Below are 20,000 nucleotides of genomic sequence, written 5' to 3' on the forward strand. Positions count from 1 at the left end.
TCTGAGCGGTAGGTTCGAGTCCTACACGCGATGGTCATAAAAATTATCTGATTGATGCTGCTATCCCCTAGCGATGTTCTCACACACATAAATGTATATAATCACGATTCACCTATGGGTCAGGCTAGTCGCGAAAAAAAAAAAAAAACGTGCGCAGTTCGGACGAATGACAGAGAGTTCAGGCAGGATAATTTAACTCTTCGTTAAAATTAGATATTACTACAATAAAAAATAACACATACAACATAAATGAACATTGAATAATAACAGCAAATGCATAAATGTGTACATATGCCACCCAACAATGAAGGATGTGATACGCTGGACACTCTGCCGTGCTCTCGGGCATGGGTATGACCTGCATGTACCAAACTGTCCTGTCGACATTTCAGACTGTACCAGTGTGACCTCTGAGTGTAGCCAGCTGAATTGTGAGAGGATAGGGCAAGAGGTGCGTGCGGTGGAAGCTTAACATATCGTTCGAGAGGGGATTGCCCGTCGCGCGATTTGTCTTCTGTATGCGCGGCAGGAACGTCGAAAGGAGGCGGCCACCGAACTAGATCATATCCTTTTACCTATTACAGCGTTCCTTGTTTCCCTCATCAGCTAACAGAATGCCGTTCTGAGAACTTCGTACTCGTTCTTTGAGGAGGGTGACGTCAGGGTAGAAGTTATACGAGTTTATCACCGACGGGAAAGATACGACCACTAGGTCCAAGATCTAAGAATATAAGGTCTAACCACTTCCGACCGAATTTCGAGGGAGTTGGCGCAGCGGGCCCGTGAACGTCACCTGGCTGTTCAAAGTGGGGTTAGCGGGTCCTATAGCTGTCAGTTGAAGCTGGTCCGTCGTTCGAAAATGACGTCGCCTTCGCTCGCACTGCTCCACGCAATTAGTTATATTCTGACAAATATTATATAAAATATATATATAAATATATATAAAATATTATAGTTCCTGTCTATATATATGAATATATGATATATAATATATATATATATATATATATATAATATATATATATATCTATATATATATAAAATATTATAGTTCCTGTCTTCCTTGGCGTTTCACAGTTTTCTTCAGTGTATCACAAAGAGAAAATGGACTCAGCCAAATGACGTCAGAAGCTGCGCAGAAGAATGTAAACGGTCTGACCTGTATATTTAGACCTTGACTAGGTCCAGGCTACTTCGAGGTACATGAGCCAAGCGTTGATGTTGTAAGTAAAGAATATCCTCCATCGTGTCGCGGTATATCAGTTCGGTTTTACCAAACTGTGGGATATTGGATGTAGCAATATGCTACGACGGTTTGACGAACTTTATTGGGAAAGCGGATTGGTTGTGCACACACAGGGAATTGGGCTAACTCACCTTGATCCAACTGAGGCCGGCCTTTAATATAATCAGTGGGTATTGAAAAATAACACATACGGGGTATATGTTGGCCCAGAATGCGGGCTAGCACAATATTTGTGCGAGGTTGTTAGTGCTTTCCCAGGGGAATAAACGTTGCTGTGACCATTCTCGCAATCGAGATGGACAAATTTTTTTTTTTTTTTTTTTTTTTTTTTTGTAATCAATGCACCAAAGAAATAAAGCTTAAGATTTTACGAGGTGCGTGAGTATATAGTACGCTACAAGGAGAAATGCCAGGTGTGTGCGTCTATGCTTGTGTGTGTGTGTGTGTGTGTGTGTGTGTGTGTGTGTGTGTGTGTGTGTGTGTACATACACATGTTTCATTCTATATATAATCCACTTCTCATGCAGAGTGTACACATTTTCCAAGCTATTCTAACAATTATTACTAATATCTATAGGGGAACCTACTTCTGGCCTCTGTGAACTCAACAACTTCGTTACTGTCGAATCCATTTGTTACGTTTAGTTGACGTTGCAGCTGGCTGGGGCTGTGCCGCTCCATCTGACAGTTAGGGTTAGCCTCCTTACAGGCTCTGAGGAAGAGGAGTAGAAGGATAAGGATGAGGATGAGGGTGAGGTGAGGATAAAGATAAAGAAGGATGAAGATGAGGATGAGGATGAGGATGAGATTAAGGATGAGGATGAGAATGAGAATGAGAATGAGAATGAGGATGAGGTTGAGGATGAGGATGAGGATGAGGAAGGGAATGAGGATGAGGATGAGGATGAGGATGAGGCTGAGGATGAGATTGAGGATGAGGTTGAGGATGAGGTTGAGGATGAGGTTGAGGATGAGGTTGAGGATGATGTTGAGGATAAGGATGAGGATGAGGATGAGGATGGGGATGGGGATGGGGATGGGGATGGGGATGGGGATGGGGATGGGGATGAGGATGAGGACGAGAACGAGGAGGAGGAGGAGGAGGAAGAGGAGGAGGAGGAGGAGGAGGAAGATGAGGATAAAGGAAGGAAGAGAATGAAGAAGAAGGAATGGAATGATGAAGGAGAGAAGAAGAAAGAGAATGAGGAGGGGAATGGAGAGAATGAGAATAAGAATGAAGAGGATGAGGAAGAGGGGAAGGAGCAGTTGAAGGAGAAGGAAGAGGAAGAGGAGGAGGAGGAGAGGGGAGAGGAGGAGGAGGAAGAGGAGGAGGAAGAAGAGGAGGAAAAGGAGGAGGATAAGTATGAGGAGGAGGAGGAGGAGGAGGAGGAGGAGGAGGAGGAGGAGGAGGAGGAGGAGGAGGAGGAGAAGCAGTTGAAGGATAAGGAGGAAGAAGAGGGGAAGGAAAAAGAGGAGTAGGAGAGGGAACAGGCTGCTGTACAGTGGCCGAATTGGGACCTCCCCGCTCTGTGGCTGTGGCGTGTGGCCAGTTGACTCTTCTTTTAATGCTCTCTCTTCTTCCTTCTCTTGCTCTTCCTCCTCCTCCTCCTTCTATCTTTTTACTCCGAGTTCCCTTCTAGTTCTCTTTTTTCTCCTCTTCCGACTTTATTTCCTCTTCCTCTATGTCATCGTCCTCTTTTTTCTGCTTTCTCCTAGTCCCACATTTTTTTTTCCTTTTTTCATTCCTACTTATTTTACTATTCATAATCCTCCTCCTTATCTTTTGCCTCTTCCTATTTCTTATTTCTTTTTTCTTTTTTCCTTTTTTCCCTGGTCCCTCCTCGTCCTCCTATTACCGTTACTATATCTTTCGTCACTACCACTGTTATCACTTATCACATTTCTTTTCACTATCTTCATTTCATCCTCGTTTGTTCCTACTATTACTCACACTACTACAGCTACCCCTTCTACTACTACTATAGCATATATTTGGTTTTCAAACGCTGCTCGAAATCGAGGTCTACTTCGTGTGATGACTTAAGGAAATGATACCCGGTCCTTCTTAAGGACTGGAAAGCTGATTTTGGAGGTAAGAAGGAGTCTCCATCTCATCCAATCCACTAAACTGCTCTTTGTTTTTGCCTTTTTCAACTATTTTTACTATTACTACCGCTATTGCTCCTTATACTGTTGCTTTAGCTGTTGATGATGTTGCAATTCCCACTACAAAGAGTTATAGCTTTTATGACTTATAAGACCTTTATCCTTGTGGAGCTGTGGGGTGAAAAGACATATTTGTCTCAAAGACAATTCATTGGTATCAAACTTGAGATAAAGACAAAGGTTATTGAGGTAAAGGGTCTGGTAAGTCTTAAAAAAAAAGAAAAGAAAAAAAAAAAGAAAATGTAAGCCACTATCTCCCCTTCTTTTCTTATCCTACTCCGTAATTTCTATAAGTCTTGCGTCAAATACCTTTGATCTTAGACCTATTCATTCCCACTGATGTTGTGAAAGTTAATGGAATGAATGAATCATGGTCCATATGGCGTACACGTTCTTCGTAAGTTCTGATCTTTTCGCTCTTATTTCGCAGGCCAACTGCCTTAAAGGTTGAGTTTCTGTGGCAGGGGGCCATATGGCAAAGAAAATATTGAGCGTTCCTTGAAGTGTTCGCAGTTAGACGACGAAGATTTTTATTTTTTCCAGGGAGGAATAGCGTTGGTTTAATTGTCTCATCTTGACACATCTCTTGAATCATTTGGACCGAGAGATTCCTTACCACGCCGTGTTTCATAAATATATATTTTTTCTGAGGCCATTATATGGTCAGCATACAATGATGTTGAGGTGTGAAGATAGAATGGGTGGTAGGGTGGTGAGTTTAAACGCCAAGAATCCGTTGAAGTTTTATTACTGACGTTTCGTCCAACTAGGACTTCTTCAGAAAAAGTCCTTCCTAGTTGGACGAAACGTCATTAATAAAACTTCAACGGATTCTTGGCGTTTAAACTCACCACCCTACCACTCATAATATGATGTACCGCACGTGCACCAAATTTATAAATCATATAGAGCCCATTCATATCTCAAGGCAAATAAGCATCTGCAAATTTTTTCTTGACTAAAATGTAAACTAGGTTCCCTATTGATAATGCTGCCAATCTGTTGGAAGCTCCCATTTTCTATGACATGGCTAATTTCTTCTTACATCTTCCGGGATCCTGTCATTAGAATCTGCAGGTCATTCTTTTTCCTTGTAATTTCCGTTCTTGCTTATATTTATTCTAAGGATTTATTCTATTAGTGTTAACTTCATTGTTCTGACCTTGCAACACGATGTAATTTGTCAGAAAAGATGGTAGTCCTCATTGGCGTCATGTAGGTCCCCTGGTCTGGTCCCGGATATGTTGGTGTTGAGTAGAGATTTACTGCACATCCGGAAGCGTCTAATCGTGATGGCATCTGTTGTTCCTTGGTTGTGTAGAGAATGGCTACAGACTTTCTTTCCAGTAATGAGGTTAAGCACTAACATAAAAACCACCACAACAACAACCACTATCACTACTATTTGCACCAACACATGCTATTATTACTACTACTACAGCTATCACCATCATATTTGATAACACCATCCGCTTTTTTTTTTTTTTTTTTTTTTTTTTTTTTAGAAATATCTCCATTTTAGCATCATGATCATCATCACTATTATTTCTTTATCGACACGAATATCTTTGTCTTTCTTAATATCATAATCGTTGCATTTGTCATCGCTCTCACTGTTATTACTGTACTGGGTGTCTACAATTCTAAACTACATCATCATTGTTGACATCATTGTTGTCGTCATCATCTGAGCTGTGGTCATTCTTGACTCTGTTGACAATTCCTTTTATCCAGGTTACTGTCACCGTTCTTCTTATTCGTTATTTTTCTCGGTTATTTATATCTCCATTCGTTGTTTTAATCGTTTTCACCACCCTATTCGTCGTCTTGGTTGTTTCCTTTGATTTTATTACCTTATATCGTCTACATTGGCTTCCTGGCTACTGTTATCATACACTTCAGCTTCCCGGTATTAAGTTCAGAACAGGGACAAATGATGCAGAGGTCTCATTATTCTGGCTTTAAGTCCTGAGGTTCAACAAAGCCTGATTAATTGAACATTGCGACACGTTCACTGGTTTGATTTATTGTGATCAATTCGAACGGACGATGCACTGCTTATCCTCAGGCGATACTCATTATATCAGTGGGATTAAAAGTCACAACTGAGTCAGTTTCTCAGATGAAACGGTCTGTAACTTGCGGTTTATTTTAAGTTTATGCATATATAAAAATATGGACACACACACACACACACACACACACACACACACACACACACACACACACACACACACACACACACACACACACACACACACACACAGATACATCAATCATATATGTTATAAGTTACGAAATACCACTGAGTATCTTTTCTGAATATCTTCTACTTCCCTGAATAGATACAGGAGATTTTTTGGGTGACTGAGGACCTGTGATGCGAAGTTCTTAGTAAAGTAAACTTGACAAGAAAGGAAGAGTTGTCATATATATAAAGTTTCAAAGGTACAATTTTCGTTATCATGAGAATGATTGAAGGGAATAAAAACTTATGAATGTGCTTAACAGATCAAAGAGTAAAGGGAACATTGGAAGAGGACACCTATGGGGTGGCATGCCATTGCGTGTTACCATTCTTACAATCAGGTGACGTTATCAAATTTGTGAGATGGGACGGAAACATTCCTCGCAGAAGGTAGACAGGAGGAGATATACATTTAATTGTGTTAAGGTTCGTTGTCTTTATGTATATCCTTCCAAAATGAATAGCCTTTTTTATATCATGATCAACAGCAGGAATGATGGTGACCTGTTCAAGATTTGTGGTCAGAGGAATATTGTAGGTTGTCAACGAATGAGGGATAATGGCACCGCATTGCAAGTAATAAATCAAATGCTTAGAAAGTTATGTTAGAAGTTATCCTGATGTATGTGTTACGAGAGTTACAGTCCTCGTGCTGGCAAGTAAATTCAAGCACCGAATAGCTGCGCTGCATTGCGGTAAGAGGTTGCTTGCTGACGACACTGCGCTCGTGGCAGGGCCAGAAGTGAGATTAAGGGAGCTAGTGACGGAGTTTGGGAAATTATGCGATAGGAAAAAAGTAAAGGTAAATGTGGGTAAAGGCAAAGTGATGAGGGGATGGCAGTGCGTTGGAGGTAAGTCTTAAACAAGGGAGGCTGGAGGATGTGGATAGCTTTAGTTATTTGGTTTCCCATGTGGCAGGGAAGGGAGGAGTGGAGTTGGAGGTAAATTGTAGATTGAGAGAAGTAAGTAAATGACTTGGGGGATTAAAAAGTGTCATGAGAAATAGGCATCTGGGAATGGATGCAAAGAGGAGATTGTATGGAGCAGAGACTTGCAATTTATGAGAGGAAGAGAGGAAAATTTTGAATGTGTTGTAGATGAATGTCTGAGAAGTATGGCAGGGATTACTAGTTATAGATAGAGTGAGAAAATGCCGAGGTAAGGAGGGAAGCAAGAGTAGAAAAGAAGATGACAGATAGGGCTGATGAAGGAGTATTGGGATGATGTGGACACATGAAAAGAATGAATGATGAAAGATTAGTAAAAAAAAAAAAAAAAAAGTTGAAGGTAGAGTTAGAGAGAGTGAACTTGAGGGGACGACCGAGGATGAGATGGATGGATGGGGTAAAGGGGGCGTTCAGGAAGAGGTGAATGTCTATTAAGGAAGGGAGAAGGTAGGAGACAGGGTTGAATGGAGTGTGGCTGTGTATAGATGATACTATAATGTAAGGAATGGAGGGGTGAGTTCTGGGGGGTATGGGTTGCTTATGTGTGAATGATAATTAATTTGTCATAACCCGAAGGTATTTCTTACCGTCTTCACTTTTTTCTACATGAGAGGACGGAGAGGGATTAGGGTAGCCAGTTAAGTGAAGCGGCTATGCTATGAATGTACTGTGCCTCACTGCATTGTTTCTGACCCAGGGCAATGAGTGGGATAAAGGGATGACCCATCATCTATGAGTAGCTAAGATGAAAGGGAGGAAAGGATGATGGACGATTGTGGAATGGGTGGGAGTAGGTTTGTGCCTTTTAATTGGGTACTTCCCTTGTAAAGGGGAAAAAGCTCTTGTCAAACACACACACGCACACACACACACACACACACACACACACACACACACACACACACACACACACACACACACACACACACACACACACACACACACAAACACACACACATACACACGCACACATACAGACACGCACATTATATATATATATATATATATATATATATATAGATATATATATATATATATATATATTTGAATATCTGGGGAGCAGATTCTCTTGTATGCATGCATTGTTAAAATCGACAGCGTTAGTGAGGTTGTTGATCTTCTTGTGAGTATTCTCCAGTTTTCTAACCAATATATATATATATATATATATATGTATACATATATATATGTATATATATATATATATATATATATATATATATATATATATATATATATATGAACATACACACATAAATCGGCATTCCCTGTGGGCCGGTGGTACCTCAGTTACAAAATAATCTCCCGATGTTTAGCAAAGTAAGATTTACACAGTAGGCCACTGTAATAAAGAGGAATATAGCCCTCTCCATCTTGCGTCGCCATCATTGCGGTCATCAGCAACGTCATCACCTCATCTATTTCTATCTTCGCCTTCATCTCTAGGTTCAACGCTAACACCAGGGCCAACTATATCCCTGTCTTTATATTTACCTCTTCTCTATCTCTCCCCTGTTCCTTTTCCTCTTTTCTATTCTCCTTCTTCCCTGTCGTTGCCTCCGTCGCTGTTGTCGTCTCCCCCGTCGCCGGCATAATGAAGCGTTTCTACTTGACTATAACTGTTTTAAACTTCCTTTCCCTCAATACATTAGAAGGGTTATTGCAAAGGTCCCGTAAAGTCGAGGAGCCACTAAACCTTAGGTTAAATCTGCTTAATGGAGCATTCAGACGGACGGGTGGAGGTCGGGCTCGGCTTGGAGAGGACTCACAGCCACGTCAATCGAGAAGTATGAGGTTATTTAAAGCTCGCAAAAGGCTTTCTGGGGACTCATTTCCATATGCCCGGATCAAAGCTTATGCATATAATGCTCCTGATGCCACTGAAACTATAACTTCTACAACTACTTCTGCTACTACAATAACTACTGTTACTACTACTATTACTACGATAACTATTGATCTTACTGCTACTTCTATTACTAGTGCTATTACTGCTGTCAATAATGCTACTACTACTACTACTACTACTACTACTACTAATGATAATAATAATAATAATATTACTGCTACCACTACCACTACCACTACTACTACTACTTCTACTACTACTACTACTACTACTACGTTTTTTTCTACTACTACTACTACTACTACCATTACTACTACCACCACTACTACAACTACTTCTACTTCTACTACTATTACTACAACTATTACTTCTATTATATAGAAAAACGACCTCCATCCTCGTGGAACTTTGTGGTGAAAGCAGTCAGGGTCTGTCTCCCACAGACACAGTTCATTGGTTCATCTCTCGCCAATGGCTGTGGTCGACTACCCTTTTATATTTTGTGTCATTTCAATTTGATGAAATCTAATGCAGTTCATTTATCTTACTTTCTACTACAGTCTGCTCAAAACCGATTTTTTTTTACAAGTGACGATTTAGGCTGTGGGGACCTTGTACCTCTCAGGCATAAGAGGACTGATTTTAAGAATGAGAATGACAGTCTTCATCTCATCCGCGATACAATACTGCTTTTTGGTTGTTGTTTCTTTTCTGCCATCACCTCTGCCAGACGAGCGTAGAATGCCTTTGCCCTTGGAACCATCCCGCCTGAAATCGTAGAGGTTATCTGAGGGAATGAGCCCTGGTCCACATTCTGTACACGCTCCTCGTACATCCTGATTTTCTCATCCTCGTTCCGGGGGTGAGACGCCTCAATAGTTATGTTTATAGTAACAGTGGGCTATTGGATTAAATATTAGCATGTCAAAGAAGGCCAGTTAACCCCGTGTCCTAAAACCTCTTGCGCTGACATCCACTCGTGCTTCATCTGATGTGTTGGACATGCGGTGCCTGAAGTTCTCCACCTCCTAGTGGGAGTAATGTTGGTTCGATGGTCACATTCTTGCATACCTTCCGAAACATTTGGGCAGTGAAATCCCTTATCTCGTCATGTCTCAAGCAGATGAATCCACCATGCTTGTATATCATTGCATGGTTTGAATCAAATTGTGTACCATAGGAGCATCTGTCAGGCAGTTTTCCCAATGACATACATACCTCAAGGCAGTGGCATCCATGAATTTTCTTTTGTTTAGGTTTAACCCCTTTCCTCTGATTGGTAGTGCTGTCAGCTAATTGCTATCTTTCTTTTCGTACGATTCGATAGCTCATCTAATAGGGTGCAAAGTTTCTCCTTCTGCCTCACTTCCCTTCCCTTTGATATGTTTCTTCTGATTTCTCTGAGTTCCTTCACGTTAGTCTCCTTCTATTGATCTTGTGACACAAAGTTGTTTTCAGGGATGACGTGAGTTTCAGGGAGTTTTGGTGTTCTATGACGTCAAGGTTTAGCGGGTTTGAGATGCCTAACCCTCCCATTCTAGGTGGAAGTTCAATTAGTTTTATTTCCATTTCGTTTGGTATCCGTCCGTTGGTGATGGCCGGAATCAGCTCACTTTTGATAGTTTCTTCAAGAAGACTAAATAATTTGGTGATGTTCGGTATCGTCTTAAGATGTAATTCTGCCTGTGTTTAACACCATGTATGAATGCGGCATATGCCGCTTGCGGTTCAGTCTCTGCAAAGTTGGCTAGTAGCTTAACTTCCGCCACCCATTTGTTAATTACTACTACTACTACTACTACTACTACTACTACTACTACTACTACTACTACTACTGCTGCTGCTGCTGCTGCTGCTGCTTCTACTACTACTACTACTACCACCATTACTACTATAAGTACTTTTATTTTCTAATGCTGCCTCCATTTTTGGAGAACTTCGTGGTGAAAACAAGCAGGGTTTGTCTTTCAAAGACACAGTTCCTTGACCGAAACTGATTCAATATCTTGTTCGAGCTATGTTAGGGGGCGAAGGAGGGTCTTCTTGTTCTCGGTCACCTTAATTTATGGATCAGATGTGGTAATCTGCTGTCTCACAGAGCCTTAAATCCCTTTCACGGATGTTAATTTCGCATCGAAAATGACAATTTATTAGCAACCTGGGCGCGAAATTCGTTTAATGAAATAAGTTTCCGATATTAATTAATTTTTTTCGTCTGCCTCGAATGCCTTATTTTCCTACCGTGAATCGTGGAAATCAGTGGTTTTCGAATCATTTTATCGAATATTACTCTCTCATCGAAAACGACAACTTACCAGCAGCTTGGCGTAATTCTTCGTTTCATAAAACCAGTTTTAATTATTTTGAAAACATATATTTTCTCCCTCAAGTGCTTTATTTTCACACAATCAAAACACTCTCAAGCGGCGAAAGAGACCACCTTTACTCCCTTCTCATATTTTTTAGCTAAATTGGAGGGGACAGCCCGACAATCTTATTGCTATCGTGGGGCAAAACCCAGCCTGGCTGGGTCTCAATCATCCTCATAATATTACTCACCGCCCATTCCAAGAAAACTTATCAATTGTGTCCCATTATTGAAGACATCAGATATTCAAAAGACGGGAACTCTTAACTGAGTATAACAAAATCACTTACCATAAAAGATAAATAAACAAATAAAAATAAATGAATAAATAAATGAAAAATAATAGATAGATAAATGAAAAATGATAAATAAATAAATATACAAATAAGTAATATAAAAAAAATAAATAAACAAATAAATAAATAAATGAATAAATAAATAAATAAATAAATAAATAAATAAATAAATAAATAAATGAATGAATAAATAAATGAAAAACCAAATTAAAAATTGAATCCTTTCCCACCCTCAACCAGGCCATAAACCTCCCGTTCTTCAGCTAAAACAAAGACTATATGAGCGGCAACATCTCCGTGCTGAGGAGATTGAAGGCGGGGGAGAGTGTCCGGGTTTTCGCCCAGCAGGAAGGAATGAACAGAAACTTTTGTCCTTAAAACTTCAGAGTCCCTTTGGGGGACTGAGGATTGCTCGAATATAAGAGTTTTTAAGGGCTACTTAGGGAGCAAACTGTTCACGTGAAAAGTACCGACTTTTTCAAAATGAATTCACATTTCACTATATATTGTATACTTGGAGTGTGGGAGTAGGCTTAGTAGTTTAGTACGTATATTTGAAATATACGGCTTTGGCTACTTTGTAGGGATATAGATAAACACACAATTATATGAATATATATATATATATATATATATATATATATGAATATATATATATATATATATATGAATATATATATATATATATATATATGAATATGTATATATGTATATATATATATATATATACATGTATGAATATGTATATATATATATATATATATTACATAATATTTGAAATCTTGAAAACGATAATTAGAAAATCAAATTTAGCTACGAAATCATTAATTGGTCATATAATACCAATTTGATAATGCATTACTAGATAATTTTTCTTTAAAAACTTTGTGTTATTGATATTTTTCTGTAATGTACTTCATCTCACCACTCAATGTTACATTTTTCAATGAAATCTTTCTTAAATGGATGAGGTTACGAGCAAGAAGGCACCACGATTGATTTTAGAATCAACAGTGTCGTCTTAGTCGTGTCTGAAAAGACATTTTGGATGGTGCCTTGGAGGATAACGGAGTCGACTACTGTCAAAAGGAACAAAGCCACGCAAAGTTTGAGATTTTTTGGCGTAGCATGGAGACATTGCATTCAAAATATAATTAAGTTCCCTCTTGAAATTCTAAAATTAATGCCTTACTACGGGACTTAAATGTCGAACCTGATTCTCTGAGTACCTTGTTCGACTTGTACGTTTGTTGTCTGCTGCCAAACTATCTTTTCCAGTCTCGTCACCCAGCTGAGCAGAATCACTATTTATTACTAGGTACGTTTGGAAAAGTAGAATATTTTGTGGTTTCAGGTGCAAAACAGTCTCTTGTAACAATAAAGTAGAATACTGTCATACAATAATTAGTTACGAGCCACACAAAGGCAGATCCATTTGAAGTATGGAAGACCAAATGAGTGGAAGGGCGGTGAGCTAAACACAGAGAACAGTTGGAGTTTTATTCACTGACGTTTCGTCCTTAACAGGACGTTCTCAAAGTACATGAGAATGTCCTGGTAAGGACAAAACGTCAGTGAATAACACTCCAACTGTTTTCTGTGTTTAGCTCACCGCCCTTCCACAGAGATCCATTTGTTTACTTCTATTAACGAGACTTATCACTTTAATAACGCATTAAAACCCACTCAGCATCAATATATACGAACAAAATGTAAAATTATTTACTTCCCTAAATGGACAAGATTCATTTGGCTGACAGTCTTAACGTCCACCATTCATCACGTTTAAATCACATCCACTTTCTGCAGCTATTGGGTGCAGAAGACCAAGATGCAGTTTCTGCAGAGACGGCGGCCATTTCACCTCGAAACAAGATTATCTTTGCACCTGACGGGACTCTGATAAACGAGAGATCAGGTCTGATTTAATTTTGGTGACGGAGATCGAAATTGCAGAATGACTCCGATCTCGTTCGGGAGATGCCTTTCTTCCACGACTTCGAGGACGTCTATAACATCGTAAGACTTCGAATCTCATACGGTCTACCAGGTTCGAAGAACATATTCTTTTGACATTTTTTCTTTTTTCTTTTTTTAGGAGATAAATTCCACTATACTCACCAATGTGAATCAATCTTGGTTTCAGGTAACACTGACGTAGACAATCATTGTAGTGATTATCAAGTAAGGAATAAACGTTGTCTTTATTTAACTTTGATTATCAAGACCATCACTGACAATCATTTTTCAGTTACATGCATAAGGAGACGGAAGTAGATTTCCTGGCTTTTGGAATGAGAATGGTATGGGAGGCCTTGAATATGTATGGGAAATACCCAGAGGTAAGTGATCTATTGTACAATATTATCGTATGTGTGATTACGTTGCCTGGCATGCATTTGAGCAGATGTACATCGTGACACCACTTCACGCTACCAAATTTAATTCACCCTCGACATGATCAATAACTGGTCAAGATACCCAAACACTGCAAGACTATTGATCATGAGGAGTTAGGACATAAGAGGCATCAGAAAACATACAGAAAGTGTAATACTTAAACGAGTTTTTCATCTGTGAGGGTCACTGTTTTAGTTGAAGTCCACTAACCCCACCAGGCTCAAAAAAACTTTCTCCAAGGTCGAAGACTTTTTTGGAGGGCACGTGACTCAGACCTTCCATCTGGTTTGCCAGGTACCGCTCAGACTCTTCAGCATAGGTCTAACAGGACCTTTCATCTATCAACTCCAAGACCTTTTTATAGTCATGAAACTAAATAGTAGTTTCTCCAGCAGCCTTGGCAATTTTTTTTTTTTTTTTTTTTTTTTTTTTTTTTTTAAGTCTTCCTGGTATCACAATACGACAAGTCAGGCTTCTCACTAGGCACACTTGAGAACCAATTTGTATCAATAGCAGAACAGAAACTGTTCAATGGATCTTCATAACAACTGATATAGAAATTCAAGACACAAAACCTGAAAAATTATTAAAACCTCAAGATTTTAATAATGTTTAGTAGTTTACATCTACCATAAAACAGTGCACAATCATGTCTACCATGACAAGAATTCACCATACGCGCTGCCAAACGTACGATGTCACTCAGCTGGTCATGTTTATGGAGTTTCCACGGGTGGGTTGGCTAGTTACAGTGAACCAAGTTTCTAAGCCAAAAAATCTCCGTCAGACTGAGATGAGACTGCTTGCTTTTTATGTCATCATATTAAGGAAACAGGACAGGACTTGCATTAATGAATTTAAACTGGACAAATATATATTTAAGAAAGACATAGACAAGAATTGGTTTATTGATAGGGTGGGCAAATAATTGAACAGACTTAGTAACCATGTAGTGAGCGCTGAAACTATTGGTTGTCTTAAGAAATGATTAGAGAACTTTATGAATGGGGATGACAGGTGGTAATCGACATGGAAATGTCTAGTGTAGGCCTTATGGTCTCTTACAGTCTCTTTTATTCTTACGTTCTTATGAAAACCAAGACCTCTTTGACACTGTGAGCCTTGCAGTGTCTGAATCTCAAACAGGTCAAGTAGAAACTCTTTTCATACTTGAGGAGCTTTGTTGCATGGCTTCAGAGTGGGCGAAAAAAATCAGGTAATTTTTATAATAATCCTATTCTTTTAAACTTGTTTCAGATTTTATGAAGTTTATGGATTACGCTAGTATTTGTACTATAGAGGAAAGATGAACTAATATCCAATGACAAAGTTGACATAGAAGATTGACAACTTTATAATTTATACAAGAAAACAATCCCAATATAGAAGTTCTGAGATGAGTGAGTATTCCACAACTACAAAAGACATTTTTAAAATAAATAAAGTCATCAATGTGAGAAGAAAACAAGATTATGTGCTAAATGGTAGAGGACACACAGAAGCATTTAACCTTAGCTCAGTGACTGTACACACACTGTAGATTAGTTTGTGACTCCATGAATTACAGCTGAAGCCTGTTATGGTGATAAAAAAAATATATATATGAATTCTAGCATCGTTAAAATTTTATGTTTTAGAATATACCCGATGGTATTTATTTTTTGTGAAAAAAATATTTTGTGATTAAGGTTTTTTTAACAGGTCTGGTAAGAAAAATCTTTGGATTCGAATTTATTTATTTATTTATTTATTCATCTAATTATCTATTTATCTATTCTTATTTTATTCATTTATTTATTTAACTTAAAGTCCCACTTTATAAAAATGTTGCAGGGGACGAAGACAAGGGTGAGACACTATTAATAAATCACTTGACCTACCTAAGAACTACTGACTAGACTGTGGTATTTTCAAATCCTTACTATGTAAGGTTTTCAGATTTTTTTACGTTCCTTTTTGTTATTTTTCCTCCTCCTTTCCCCTCCTTTCATGCGCTTCTTGCATAAGACTTTTACATTTTTTTTCCAAAATCTAGCGTAATCCTTTGTTTTTTGTGGTTTTCCCCTCTGCTTCTTATTCCGCATCCTCTTTTTCTTCCTCCACCTTTTCCTATTTATCTTCATCCTTTTCTTCTTTCTCTAACGTCCTTCATATTGTTCCTGTTCTAATTAGTGGTTATCTTATACGTTATCCATTCTCTAATTCCTTTATTTCGTCACCATCCCCCTGTTCTTCTTTCTCATCGCTGTCATTTTATTTCATCCTTATCACTATCGTTATCGTCGTCGCCGTCGTCGTTTCAGTCATCCTTGAGGCGGTAGTTATTGTCCCTTTGTTTGGCGCCTTGGTCGTCGTCGCGTCTCTCATCGTCGTTATTAGTGACGTCATTACCCCATTCTTGTCGTCCTTATTGTCGTTATTGTCGTCGTCGTTGCCATCCTACGACTTCCATTCTCCGCGGAAAGGAAAAAGGAAGCTCAACTAACAAAAGGGGCGTGGGGAGGTCTGAACCAACTGGCGATGTGAAAACGTTAAAAAAAAAAAGTTCGTCTAATAAAGAAAACGGGAGGAGGAGTGAAAAGAAAACGGAGCCGGGTTAAAAAGAGAACTCGAGCCTAAATGGAGAAGAAGGAAAAATGGGAAGACCGTAAGGCAAAAGAAATGGGAGAGGGAAGGAAGGAAGGGGTGACATAGAGGGTGAAAGAGAAAACGGGGGGAGGGGGGAGACGTGGAGAGAGGGGAGCTGAGTGACTTGAAGGGTCGCTCTCAAATGAAGAACTGGAGGGTCAGGAAGACAACACAGGTCGTCAAAGAAGAACAAACAATCAAAGTATCCACCAGTCTACAAAGAGGCACGGTAAAAATTTTTACTTTGGCATCTATTTGACTTAATACATATCAAATCATCCCATTCTATTACATACAATCGGATCTACAAAAACCACATTCTATCAACTAGATGTATAACGCTGTCGACAAAATTTCAAGCTTGACGAAGAAAAAGTTTAGAGAAGGAATTAGAACAGGAGAAAATGTTGTTAACCTGAAGGAGCGTTCTCGTCTAAAAAACTGAGTAAAATCTCTAATCTTGACAGCCAGACGACTCGATAACAAAGGCAGTGCAAGACACTCGAATCTGGTCCATAATGTACCAGAAACTATACAAAAACATTGATCATTTTTGTTGTACTTTTATAATTTTGCTGAAAACATATGTAATATATATATATATATATATATATATATATATATGTATGCATATATATATAAATATATGTATGTATGTATGCATGTATGTATGTATATATGTATGTATGTATCTATGTATGTATGTATGTATGTATGTATGTGCATATATATACATATATATTTGTGTATATATATAAACACTCACACACACACACACACACACACACACACACACACACACACACACACACACACACACACAAACAAACACACACACACACAAACACACACACACATATATACACACACACACACACACACACATACACACACATACACACACACACACACACACACACACACACACACACACACACACACACACACACACACACACACACACACACACACACACACACACACACATATATATATATATATATATATATATATATATATATATATATATATATATGTATATATATATATACATATATATATACAAGCACCCGGCTTCGCCGGCCATGGCTTCGCCATGGGTGCTTGGCCTGCGGCGCTTCGCGCCCCTCCTTAACTAAACATGGTTATTCATTTTTCTCCTGCTCTTCTTTGCTCCTTTTTCTGGGTGGTGACGTTTCTCCTTCGTCGTCACTACATCTCTTGACAGCCTTGACAACATCTTCGAAAGCCTCTAACAATTTTTCCTTGTCTAGTTGCTTCTCCTTCAGTTCTTCTTGCTTCTCCCTCAGTTCTTCTTGCTTCTCCTTCAGTTCTTCTAATAGGTTCTTAATTTCATCCATTCTGTCCTCAATATCTTCTCTTGGGGGAGAGACATTTTCCTTTTCATCGTGAGGATAGACAGGCATAATCATGGCGATGGCTTCCTCTTCAGTGATCGTATACGCCTCCTTTGGGATAACAATCCTTCCTTGATCTGGTTCCTCTTCAGCTAAACGGGTTCTATGCTTTCAGAGGCTGGTGTGAATTTAGGGATTGTTTCTTGATTTGTGAGAGGTTTTCTGTAGAAGAGTTCTTTATATAAACAGTTACGGGGATACTTCAATTGATAATTTTCATTCACCTTCTCCCAACCCGGATAAACAATCAGAGAATTCCAGTTTGTGACTCTTGAGCAGGCAACATACAGTTGTCCATGGGCAAAACATTGAGCCGAATCCAAAAGAAGTCCACAACGATCAAAAGTTTGTCCCTGTGATTTGTTTATAGTCATAGCATAGCACAATTTAACGGGAAATTGCTTACGCTTGAAACGTGCTGGAGTGTCCGTAGCTTCAAGAGTAATTCGTGGGAGTAAAACTTGTTCACCCCTATATGAGCCTCCTAAAATTTTCCCCACTATAATATTTTTCTGAAGATTAGTTACCATTACTCGGGTTCCATTACACAATTTGGGAGGACAAATGTTTCTGATAACCATGATAACGCTCCCGGTTTTATGTTTGAGTTCATGGTTAGGAAGAGATGAACTTGTCAACGCATTAAAAACAGATGTCTGAATGTCCACCCCCTCTTCAGCAGCGACATCCATACTCCTATAGACCTTCTCCCGTTCTTTAGACTTCTCATAAACCATGGAATTTATTCTGTCAACATCACCGTTAGTGGGAGAAACTATAGCTCTTTTCTCAAAATACAGAGAATTCAAGTGGTTTTCTTCCAAATTGTCGTAAACTTTTTCAACCAATTCATTACGGGTTTGAACGGTGATTCCAAATTTTTCAGGGAGCTCTGTGGGGCCACTTTCCCCTGTACCTAAAGCTAATAGATTTTTTGCAAATGTCTTGTTTTCGATATCGTTAGCGTTGAGTCTCACGTTGTGTGTGAGTTCCAGCTTTATCAAATCATCCCAGAAATAACTGGACTTTATACAATATTCGAGTTCGTCATTCTTTCCCCCTCCTCGTATCACAGGGAGAATTTGACGGAAATCACCTGCGCAGACAAAAAAAAATTCCTCCCATGAACTTTTCTTCTTCTAATATGTCTCGCAGAGTTATGTCAAGGGCTGTTAGCGTATTCTTGTTTGCCATTACCACTTCATTCCACACTATTAAAGACGTCATCTTTAAGAGTTTTGTCAATTCTGAATTTTTCCTAACACCACAGGCACGAACCTCGTTATATTCCATTAGCGGAATCTTAAACATGTTATGTGCCGTTCTTCCTCCATGTAAAACTGTTGCTGTAATACCTGAAGAAGCAACAACCAAGGCAATTTTTCCATGTGAATGAACAGTGTCCAGTAAAGTATTCAGAACAAAAGACTTTCCGGTTCCTCCGGACGCATCGATAAAAATTCCATTATTCGCATACTTTTTAGAGTTTTCAATTCGTGCCAACACAGTATCGTAACAATGTCTCTGTAGGAGAGCAGACTTTTCTTTAACTTACTCTGCTAATTTCTCTTTATTGTAGGATCTTTCCCTTCGTATGATATTTGTTGTCTTTTCACCGCCTCTGGAAGCTGGGAGCCCATACTGATCAATATTGCCACCTCCACAATTCCAGACATGTTCCTGTATATCATCTAGAGCATCGAGATAAATTTCGTCGTTATACTCTGTCAATTTGTAGTGATGCAAAAAGTCACTGGCGAACAAATCTTTAGTTTCTTCCCAAATGGTTGATTGATCTTCGAGATCCGAGAAGATTAACATACTCGCATACGTGGCTCTTAATTGTCTGCGATCGTTTGTGTGGTTGATAATTTCCATTATGGTTGTCTTCCAAGTTTCTTCGTCGTTTAGAAGACCCATTGCTTTGACAGCTTCTCTGTATGAAGAATAACTTTGCCCTTCGATGGTTCGAAGATCTTTAAAGGACTTAGGACCTTTCTTGTGTGTTAAAAGAAGCCTCATATAGAAAAGTTCAACAGTTTTATTTGTAACAGCTCTTATCCTTCCTAGAGCAGACGAACGCGTTTTTCGCTCTACCCAAACTGAGTTCTTATTATCATATAGGAAGTGGTTAGGCAACTGGTGGTAACACAAATCTGCTGCGAATTCGTTGTGTGCACACAATTTGAAGAAGGCCGTTAAGTGGGTATCCTTGGAAATCTTCTTCTTAATTTCTGCCTCTGAAAGGTGTTCATTGAAAAACACTTCGTTTTCACCTTCTAGGTGTAAGTCCAGAGTGAATACAGCAGGGTAACTCTTATGGATAAGGTATTTAAATATCTTCCAAGTTGCCTCGTTTGCATTAACAAATCTTGCCTCCTGATAATTTTTTACTTCATTTACGGTATCGCTGTCGCCAGTTTTCGTAAAGAGT

General features: G+C 39.0%; 2 protein-coding genes across 2 annotated transcripts in view; both read right to left on the reverse strand.

Annotated features, from left to right (window-relative positions):
• Window positions 1-17,658: 17,658 nt before the first annotated feature.
• LOC143028871 (ATP-dependent DNA helicase Pif1-like) lies at window positions 17,659-18,877 on the reverse strand. Its single transcript, XM_076191229.1, has 2 exons — window positions 18,764-18,877; window positions 17,659-18,561 (listed from the first exon to the last, which is right to left on the reverse strand). Exons 1-2 carry the CDS (start codon window positions 18,875-18,877, stop codon window positions 17,659-17,661), a joined length of 1,017 nt encoding a protein of 338 aa, XP_076047344.1.
• A 240-nt stretch (window positions 18,878-19,117) lies between these two features.
• Window positions 19,118-20,000, reverse strand: part of LOC143028872 (uncharacterized) — a 2,214-nt gene continuing 1,331 nt past the window's right edge. The window contains exon 1 of the mRNA XM_076191230.1: window positions 19,118-20,000. This exon is cut by the window's right edge and continues 1,331 nt beyond it. Within this exon, the coding sequence (XP_076047345.1) occupies window positions 19,118-20,000 (883 nt within the window).

This window comes from Oratosquilla oratoria, chromosome 10 (genome assembly GCF_046742065.1).
Source record: "Oratosquilla oratoria isolate Oo_2021 chromosome 10, ASM4674206v1, whole genome shotgun sequence".
Classification (NCBI taxonomy): Eukaryota; Metazoa; Arthropoda; class Malacostraca; order Stomatopoda; family Squillidae; genus Oratosquilla; species Oratosquilla oratoria.

Coding starts and splice junctions, on each gene's coding strand:
- LOC143028871 (XM_076191229.1), bottom strand. CDS start 18,877: ATGTTTAAGATTCCGCTAATGGAATATAACGAGGTTCGTGCCTGTGGT. Junction 18,562..18,763: donor TAATAGTGTGGAATGAAGTG/GTAATGGCAAAC, acceptor GATTTGATAAAG/CTGGAACTCACACACAACGT.